We start from the raw sequence: 10,872 nt of genomic DNA on the forward strand, positions 1-10,872 counted from the left end.
CGAAGACTTTATGATGCTAAATATTCTTAGCTGTAGTGACAGAAACGTAAGATAATTTTCTTGTAATGCAATACGAAAACATCATCTCGATTTGAGGAATTCAATTAAGAGGATCAAGTGTTGAATTTTACCACTGATTATTAATGGGGAAATTCTACACTTGATGATTGAGAAGATTCATTCTTATCACACAGGATCAAGATATATGAATTAAGGTTATTGTGACTTTTGTTTTCCCACTTTATTGTATACCATTAAATTTAAATATCTTTATTAGTAATCATGATTATTTACTATTGAGTAGATGTAGTTCTCTTGATGGAATAACATAGTTTTTTTTTAATGCAAGAAGCTCAACACAATACAGTGGAGCAGTCTAAATAGAAACAAATAAACAAACAAATACAATAACACAGTATCATCAAAAGAAGCCCCTTTGTCATCTCCGGTATTGCCATCAACAATTAAAGGGGTCCACACTATATTTCCACTCGTTTTAGCTCAACACTGTCATGTTAGTGATTTCTTCAACACCTTTGCTTTTATTCTGGAAAATCCTTCTATTCCTCTCCAACCATATATTCCAAACCACCGCACAGAAGTATCTCAATCGTTGCTTTCTATCCTCCCTTCTCTTTGGCCCCTCCGTCCAACTCAGAAAGTGTTCCCTCATTGTCCCTGGAATAGACCATTGTTGTTCAATCTTTGATAACCAAGCACTCCACACCTGCCAAGCAAATTCACAGCATAAAATCAAATGGGGCACAAGTTCCACATGTTTATTACATAGCACACAGACGTTATCTTCCTGGTTAATAATTCCTAGCCGGCTTAACCGTTCTTTTGTGTTCATCCGACCTACCAGGATAAACCATGCAAATGACTTTACTCTAGGCGGAACCAATCCTTTCCAGATGGTCTTTGTGAAGCTGTAGCTTGTCACCTCCGGGAGTGTCGCCTCCTGCAAAACCTGAACAAATGAGTTAGTTGAATAAACTCCTTGGCTATCATATTTCCATACTACCCTATCCTCTCTGTTAAGAACTAGTTGCACAGGTCTTAGTGCTTCATGTAATTGACCCAGTAGTCCCAACTCCCATTGAAAGAGTTCTCTCCTCTACTGGAAATTCCAAATCCAGTCTAGCCCATCCCAAAATTCATAGTCCCCGATAACAGACCCACATTGGTTTGAAACAGAGAAAAGCCTGAAAAATCGGTCTTTTAAAGGCCCACCAAGCAGCCACGTATCCTCCCAAAACCGCGTACGCCGTCCATCACCAACATCCATAGACAGCCCTGTAACCATCTTACCCCTTATATGGTCATTGGTTATTTGTAGCTAGCAGATATCCTTCCACGGTCCTCCCCTGGTAGGTAGCACCTGGGTTGACAACAGCTCATGAGGATTCAGATCATAACAGGAACAAACCATCTTCTTCTATAACGGGCAATTCTCCTTCGCAAATCGCCACCACCACTTAAACAACATAGTCGTATTTCGAATCATAGCATCCCCAACCCCCAGTCCGCCTAGTTTTTTCGGGGACTGCACCACGTCCCATTTTACCAATGCCATCCCATTGCTGCCATCATCCTTACTCCACAAGAACCTTCTTTGCAATGAGATCAATTTCTCAGCAACAGTTTTTGGCATCTCAAACAGACTCAAACAATACACAGGCAGACTGTTTAATACTGATTTAATCAGCACCAACCTTCCACCTTTATTCAGGATTTTAGCCTTCCACAGACTTAGCTTCTCCTCCACTTTGTCTATTATAGGCTTCCAGGTCTTTACTAACCTCGGATTTGCACCTAAGGGAATACCCAGGTATTTAACTGGAAGGGACTCACCCTTACACCCCAACAGCTGGCACATATTCTGAGTCCACTGTTCTTCACAATTTATCGGAATCAAGCTCGATTTGTCAAAATTAATGCTGAGACCTGACATCAACTCAAAGCACCTCAATAGTCGCCTGTAATTCTTGATAGTGTCCGCCTCTGGTGGATAGAACAGAATTGTGTCATCCGCAAACTGAAGGTGGGATAACACTATACGATCTCTGCCAATCGCCAGAGGTGATATACGCCCATTCCTGACTGTCTCCCCACCAATCGATGTAAAACGTCCACAACCAGTACAAATAAAAACAGAGAAAGCGGATCACCTTGTCTCAGACCTCTTTCCATCTTGAATGGCTTAGATGGCGACCCATTTATCAAGACCGACATAGAAGCTGTGGAGACACACTCCATCACCCACGCTCTCCATCTATTGCCAAACCTCATCTTTTGCAGCACTATGTCCACAAAACTCCACCTGACTCTGTCATATGCCTTTTGGAAATCTATCTTGATTATTGCCGCCTCCTTTTTCCTCATTTTGAGCCAGTTTACCGTTTCACATGCAATGAGCGCCCCGTCATGGATTTTTCTGCCCCTTACAAATGCACTATGGGTTTCCCCTACCAAAGCTGGCATCACAAGTCTCATCCTCCGAACCATAACCTTGGAGATAACCTTGTAAACGCATCCAACCATGCTGATGGGTCGCAGATCTTTAATCTCTTTAGCTCCAATGAACTTCGGTGCCAGCGCCACCCAAGTGATGTTAGAGTCTGTCGGCAGCCTTGACGTCTGAAAGAACCCCATCACTGCAGCCGTGAATTCAGGCCCAATCTCACCCCAACACCTCTTGACAAAATTCATGTTGTACCCATCGCATCCTGGTGCCTTAGAGGACTCACAATCCCACACAGCTTCTCTGATCTCCTCAGCTGTCGGCATCGCCTCTAGAGTTACAGAATCTTCATGCTCTATCCTATTTACCAGACCATCTCTGAAGCTTATCATAGGCGACTTATCCTGGTGATATAGCTCCTTGTAGTAATCCTTAATAGCAATCTTTATTCTAGCTTGGTTCCTTACCAGCCTACCGTTGATTAATAATGTATCGATCCTGTTATTTTGCCGTCTCGATGACGCTAAGTTGTGGAAGTATCTTGTATTTTTGTTCATCTCTTTTGCTTGCCGAGACCGGGACATCTGTTTCCAATGGACTTCTTTCCTGACATACCACCTCTCACAGCAGGTAATCAGCGCCTTTCTTCTAGTCTCCATCGTTCCATCATACACCCCATTGCTTACCAAGTCATCAGTCTTCTTAATTTCTTCCTCAAACCTCGTAATCTTCTTGTCCATATCCCCAAAATTAGTCTTATGCCAATTCCCTAGTGGGATCGTCAGCGCCTTCAATTTGTCTATGAATTGCATCTCCCCCAATCCTCTCCACTCCTCCTTCACAAAGCTAAGAAAACCCTCATGTGTAAACCATGAATCTAGGCTTCGGAACAGCCTTGGCCCTACCTTCAGCCTCGTGTGCTCCAAGATCACTGGACAGTGATCTAATAAACCCCTTGGTCCACCGCATATCCTAGTCTCAGGGAACTTTTTCAACCAATCCACGCTAACCAGAGCTCTGTTTATCCGACTGCACGAGCGTCCCCTAAACCATGTGAACTTGCGATCTGTTAGCGGGAGATCCACTAGATGCATATCCTGTATCCAACTTCTGAACTCTTCTGCCGACCTAGGTAGAACATCAGTACCTTGCCTTTCTTCCACATGTATTATTTCATTAAAATCTCCCATGTAGCAGCTAGGAACCTGACATAACCCAGCCATATAACTCAGCTCTTCCCACACTTGAAGCTTCTCATCCCTATTATGTGCACCATAGACCAAGAAAATAGCACAATTGTAATTATTTTTTACCAGGACCCCTTCCACACACAACCATCTCTCTCCCTTATAACAGTTATTTTTTTAAACACCGATTCATCCCATATCAACAATAGTCCACCTACTGCCCCATCCGAGCCTACAAAGTCCCAACCTGCACCATCTTACCCCCAAAGTCTTACAACATTAAATTTGGTCACAACCTGTTTTTTAGTCTCAATCAAACCCAGCATATCTAATCTATGTTTTTTCTTTAACTCCTTCACCATTCTTACTTTGACATCACCCCGTAATCCCCTAACATTCCAAGAGCTAAATATCATTTAAAATTTTCTTTACACACCTGTTTTTATGTTTAGGCCTGCAACGTTTCAGCTTTTCCTTCTGCTTTGCCAATTTCCTTTTGCGTTCAATTTCTTCGTTCTGCGATTGGAGTATTACCATAATGTCATCTTCCTCGTCGACTAGCAGAACGCCCGACTCCTTTGCCAACTCCCATGTCCTTCGATTCTCCATCATCTGTTCATTCAGCGTTAAGCTCTGTGTGTCACCCTTCGCCGCATTCCCACCTTCCTCATCCCCAGACTCATTCCCTCCATAGCGCTCCTCATCCTGCCTGGAATCCTTCCCCATAGCACCTTGAGAATGAATCAGGCCTCCACTGTCCAGGCTCACAACCGGACAGGCATGCGGTGTCTCAGCCACGGTCGAATCCGCTTTCATACCTTTGGGGCTATGACTAGCCCTCATATCCTCTCCCGCCGCACCCACGCTTTTGAAATCGACGGTCTGAAATTGCCCCGCCCGCATCGGTCCCGTCGCGCCGTCCACCGCAGCTGATGAGCCCCCTCCAAGACTCCCCGTCCCACCAATAAACGCTGAGGCAGAGACATTCCCAGCAGCCCCAACAAGACCACTTTCGCGAGTTCGCGTGTGTGGTTCGCCGTCCTGGCGGCGTCGGCTTCCTTCATCTGCATATCGGCGAGCTTCCACCCGGCCAGTCCCATCAGGCGCAGCGTCCTCATCACCGAGACGAGCATCATCGTTGTTTTGATGGTTGCGCTCCTCTTCAACTCTGCGGGTCAGCGACCCGCGTCTAGCCCGACCCGGTCTCTCCAGAAGCCCACTATCCCCATCGTTAACCGCATATGAGTCTGGGCCCAGCAGGAATTGGTTTTCTTCTTCCATGTTATTATTTTTGCTGGCCCAATATAGGTTTTGGCAAGCCTGTTTTTGTTTCTCCTTATTGCCTCCCCCATTTGGCCCATTATAATCATAAGATAATGTCATTTCTGAGTCAGCCGTATCACTCATAACCGTCCCTCCCCCTAAATCAACCAGCCCTTGATTCTCGCCTTTGGCTAAGTGATCTGTTCCAAAATTCAAATGATTTTGATAATTACTATCATTAAACCATTTATTCAAATTTGTTATTGGAGTTACCACCCTACCCTTGTCTCCTTCCTCTTTCCGGTGAACCTGTATGATCATGTCCTCGTCGTGAGCGAACTCATTTGCTGGTGCTGCTTGAAGCCCCTGCACCATATCCACTCCTACGCTTGTGACTATGTTACAGTTTTTGTTTCCACCGGTTATGATGACTTCCTTATCCAGTTTCTCTGTACACTTCAGGCTGCACCCCTCATGTCCAACTTCTTTTACCAACACATCAAAGCCTTCCGAACCCACTGTTATATGGATCCATTTTTGAATTGTGTCCATTATACACGTATCAATCTGAATGCGACCTACCGTAAAAGAATTGCACAATTTTGTCTCTCTATCATAACTAACTACTTCCCCCCACTGGCCTCCTATCGTGGTGAAGGTTTCCGCAGACCATGCATGTAACGGAACCCCAAAACATTCAAGCCACACCCTATGCGTTTCAGTATGTTCCGACTCCTCCCATCGCCATACACTGTGTAATAAGCATAGGAGGCAATTCATGTTTAAGGTGTACGCTTCTTCAGCATGTATAGCGCTATCAAAAGTCAGCAAAGCTTTATACGCTCCCATTTCCCTAACCTGGACGACATTAGGCAGATTCTTTGCCACAACTTCCTTCAGGGATTCCAAATTAAAAGGTTTCGTCGTACCCCCAACAAGACTTCGCTGCAGTCATTCTAAATTTTTCTTTGCCACTTCAACTTCCACCTTCTTCGTCCAACCATTGCCATGTGGGTCCTTTCCATCCTTCTCCGCTCTTGAAGCATGCCCATCTGGCACAGCATCAATCGGCACTACCTCTTTATGCGTCTTCTGAGCGGTGTGTTGTTGCAAGTTAGCTCCTTCTGGTCCTATCGGTTTGTGTGCTGGTTCCGCCTTTCTTCTGTATCTAGCCTCTCCGACAAATATATTCTTCCCTCTCAGTCTCAGTGGATTCATTTCCGCTATAGCTTTCAACGCCCCTCCTTTCGTCGTATAGCGAATGAAAGCAAACATGTATATGTTTCCATTCCTCTGTTTTCGGGATAAGTATATGTCATTGATGCGTCCTGTCCAATTGAACAGATGAAATAACTCTCTCTTCAATATGTCTGTAGGGAGGTTGCTCACAAATACCGAGTAGGACTCGTACTCAAGCCGTCGATACTCTTCTCTGTTCCAAACTTTGGAGTCATTGCCATAATTCCTAGATCTACCCCTCTCTATGTTTCCCACCCACCCGCTCTCGCTCTCTCTCTCGCTCTCTCTCGCTCTCTCATTCTTCTACCATATTTTGTACGTAACGTTTAATAATTTGGGAATAACATAGTTCTCTCCATGAACTTCATAATTTCCTAGTGAAGAAACATATGTAATTATGTATATAGACACAATTGTTGAATTATTTTTTCCAATCATTGCATTTAGCGTTTTAAAATTGACTGTAAGAAACGAGAATTTTGGATAGCTACTATGTGGTTCACATTTTTCCTGGTCATGGAATTTCAGCTTCTTCTTCCTGGTGATAATATTTAATAAAAATGATATTGAAAATTCTAATTCATCCTTTTTAATTATTTGGTTAATTTGTAAACGCTTTTTTTAAATTAAAAAAAAAAACGTAAAAGGAGGTTAAGATTTCTTTTAACCAAAATAGTAGTTCAATTATTTATCTAATATACATAAAATATACAAGTATGCTATGTGCACGTAAAAAAAAATTAAGTACTTGTTTGGGCGTCATTGTTTTAATAAAAAAAATATTGAAAAAAGATATTTTTTTTAATTTTTTAGCGTATTTAGCAAATTTTTATTAGTAAAAATAAAAGCACTAGAAAAATAAAAAAAACATCTTTTTTGAGAAGTTGTAATTTACATCTTTTTTTTAAAAGATCTTTTCTCTTAAAAAAAATATGTTTTTTCATGTAATAAATAAACAAAAAAGTACTTTTATATTGTTATACCCAAACATAATTGATAGATAAAAAATTTTTTTTGCATGAGATAACCAAACATAAAATTACTTTTACTTTTCCATAAGATCTTTTAGAAAAAAATAACTCGAAAAAAGATATTTTCTTAAAAACTCACCCAAACAAGCTCTAACTATTAGATCAGTTATTTGTATAGAATTCATATTTAAATATAAAATGTAAATTAAAAATGAGTTAAATAATATATATAAATATATAAATATATAATAACTAATTGAATAACTTATTTTTGTGTGTCTATGGTATAGGTTTAAAAAGTAATGCTTTGAAATGATTCTAAGTACTCTTGCAATTTAGATCTATCTCTATACCGACTAGAAAATGCACCAAAAATTTTTCCAAAGGAGGAGGAAGAAGTTATTCATCATTTTTCATCTGTTGAGGAATTAAGATTTTTTGTTTTTTTTTTTTTGGGGGGGGGGGGGGGGGACTCTAGCTAGCAGCCAATATTGACTTGAGCAATGCTTCTTCATTAATTTTCCCTTTCCAAAGTCTTTGATATTTTGGAAAATTTGCATGTGTAAATATATTCAACCTAACTAATGATAACATGTGGAAAAAAAAGAAAAATACAACATTAATCCGTGAACAACTAAACTGCAAACATATCAAATATGCATTCCTTTGTCGCAGGGAACATTTCTTGCAATAATTCTTGTTTGAATGGATTGGTCATACAACAGAGCTCTAATTCAGATACAGTATTCAAAAGTGCCTCTACCCATTAAAAGTTAAAAAGGAAAAAATCATATGATTACAGTTTTATGTCATTGCACAAACCTCTTTTCAGAACACTCAAAAAAACGACCATTTAATTTTAACACTAAAATGAGAGTTAAGATACAGCTAAAACAGAACATTGACAAAGTAAAAAGGGTATAAAGTACATAAACATTACCACATTGTGTCATGAAAGTTGAGATACTACACAAAATTTGGGGTGCATATTATATGCAACCAAGGTTTATAAATTCTAACTATTATAACAAGAGAAAGAAAGAGCTATATATAATTGTTATCGAGGTTCCACCTCAGTAATGCTTATTTCATTTTGACAAGAGGAAGAACTTTTGCCATCAGAATTTCCACCAATGATGAAAGTAGGAAACTTTGGTTGAGGCAAATCGATTTCACTTCCTAACATCAGAACCACAGATGACATCTCCGGCCTATCTTGCGGATGCTGCTGCGCGCATAGCAGGCAAATGTGGATGCAGCGCTGCGCTTCCGACGAATTCCATGACTCCTTAAGGCATTCATCAACTAGTTCTAAGGACCTTCCTTGCTTCCATAGATCCCATGCCTAGTACACAAATTCATCATGTTAGAATTCTTGAAATGTAGCATACTAAACTAGTTTCATCATATATGTACTTACATGTCCATATAGATTGACATTGTCACTTGAAAAATATATCCCTCTATTTTTTCTCCCTGTGATTATCTCCAGCAACAAAATTCCGAAACTGAACACATCAGATTTTACCGAGAAGTGTCCACTAATAGCATATTCTGGTGCCATATATCCACTGTAAGTTAACAAAACAAACATTAGATCGATCATTACCAAGGTTTTTTATTTAGCTTTTGACTAAAAGTGAGAATAAAAAGAGAACAATTCTTACAAAGTTCCTACTATTTTCTTTGTATTTCCTTTGCTTTGATCTCCTCCAAAACATCGAGCCAAACCAAAGTCAGAGATCTTTGGATCCATCTTATTGTCCAATAAAATGTTACTTGCTTTGAGATCTCTATGTATAATCCTCAACCTAGAATCCTCGTGAAGATAAAGTAGGCCTCTAGAAATCCCACAAATGATGTTGAAACGCTTAGGCCAATCCAATAATTTTCTCCGTGTTTGATCTGTGACCACAATACAATGATATTTTGGTCACATAGTAAAGCATTGGCATAAAGGGATAGCAACTATGTCAATCAGATAGTTTACATTTACAGGGTAGCTTAATGGATCCTGACCAAAAATAAAGCCGTCTAAGCTTTTATTAGGCATGTACTCATATATCAGCAGTTTCTCTTCATCTTGGATGCAACATCCGAGAAGCCTTACAAGATTTCGGTGTTGAAGTTTGGCTATGAGTAGTACTTCATTCTTGAATTCATTTATCCCCTGTCCAGAACTACTTGAAAGCTTCTTTACCGCGATTTCACGACCATCATCTAATGTCCCCTGAATAACAATTGCTCAGAGAAAGTAAAATTTCTTAAGTTTGCAGAAGTTACTTGTTCTGAAATTAATAAAGTGTCATGTTGGAAATTCACCTTGTACACAGGTCCAAAACCACCTTCCCCTAACTTGTTTCCGATTGCAAAATTACCAGTAGCCTCAACTATTCTTGATAGGTCAAGAAATGGAAGCTCTATATCTCCTTCTTCATATTCATTGATTTGATCAACAATCTCACTAGCTCTCAATCTCATATCTGCTTATAAGTTATAACATGATTTATTATTTAGAGAAAAGGAAATTATGAGAAACAACAACTGAAAGAGGGTAAATTATTAAGTAAAATAAACATTACCATTTAACAGTATCATCACATAAGAGAGAATTAATGTATTTTAACATTTAAACAATTTACCTTCTAACTTCTTTCTTCTTTTTCTGAATATGTAACAACAGGCCAATATCATTATCATTCCAGAAATTGTAGCAACTATGCTTCCTACTATTATTCCAACTATCTTCTTGTGATTTTCCCCTCCAGATTCTGATATCCACAATTCACCATTTAAAATAAATATGAAACTATCATTACAAAAAGAAATAATAAACAAGACAGTGACAATTATGATTTTTAACAAATGTGGACAATAATTAATCAATGGTTAAAAGAGGTTAATACATACTGTGTTCCTCTGAAGCTGACATTCGGATATAAAGAGCTTGACCACCTTCCTTAACCAACCTAACATCAAACAAATCACCACTCCACAATTTGCATGCACTCCCAGTTACAGAATAAGCCATGCAAGAACAATTACTCTTGCAGCTTCCCTTGCAACCTTCCGCTCCCAATCTTTGGTTCAACAAAGAGTAGCCGCCACTTGGTTCCTTGAACACAGAATAAGTAACAAACACGTCAGTGCTACAATTCAAGGCCTTGTTTCTAACACAGCCCTGTGTATAATCCATTGAACTGTAACCACTCGGTGACTTAGGTGTGAAACCATCCAAACAGAAACATGCTGGTGATTGATTAATGTCACAGTTCCCATTTGGTCCACAAACTGAAGGGTAGTCACAGTAGGTATCGTTTCTTTGTGTCCCAGAAGAAGGGTAGTTTTGGTTCTGTTGTTGTGATGTTGTGAAGGGTAAGAGAAGAAGATGAAGAGTGAGGAGAAGCAGGTTCATTATTCTTCCACTCAATGGTGGCTAGTTTTTTTGGAACATTGAAAGTGGGACTGCGTTTTATTCAAAAGGTTGTTGAGTACTTGAGTATGGTTGACAATGATTGATACCGTAGTTGACTAGCATTGTTGCTAGTCTTTCTGATATTAAAGAAAACAGTTTACTTTTATTTTTCAAAAAGTATCTATTATTTAATAAGGGTGAAAACTCAGTTACAGTCGTCGACTTCATGTGAAGTTGATAGTTGAGAGTCATTAGATGAAAATTTAGTCAAATCAGTTAAATCATTTAACCACTCTCAGTAATCAACTTCACGTGAAACCGACTGCATCTGAG

General features: G+C 39.7%; 1 protein-coding gene across 1 annotated transcript; it reads right to left on the bottom strand.

Moving 5' to 3' along the window:
• Positions 1 to 7,897: 7,897 nt before the first annotated feature.
• LOC107612490 (G-type lectin S-receptor-like serine/threonine-protein kinase SD1-1) lies at positions 7,898 to 10,580 on the bottom strand. The gene is made up of 7 exons (XM_016314183.3): positions 10,035 to 10,580; positions 9,767 to 9,895; positions 9,447 to 9,607; positions 9,144 to 9,354; positions 8,792 to 9,029; positions 8,545 to 8,695; positions 7,898 to 8,469 (listed from the first exon to the last, which is right to left on the bottom strand). Exons 1-7 carry the CDS (start codon positions 10,537 to 10,539, stop codon positions 8,182 to 8,184), a joined length of 1,683 nt encoding a protein of 560 aa, XP_016169669.1. The 5' UTR covers positions 10,540 to 10,580; the 3' UTR covers positions 7,898 to 8,181.
• Between the last annotated feature and the right edge of the window lie 292 nt (positions 10,581 to 10,872).

Source organism: Arachis ipaensis, chromosome B8 (genome assembly GCF_059453495.1).
Source record: "Arachis ipaensis isolate K30076 ecotype BB chromosome B8, ASM5945349v1, whole genome shotgun sequence".
Taxonomy (NCBI): Eukaryota; Viridiplantae; Streptophyta; class Magnoliopsida; order Fabales; family Fabaceae; genus Arachis; species Arachis ipaensis.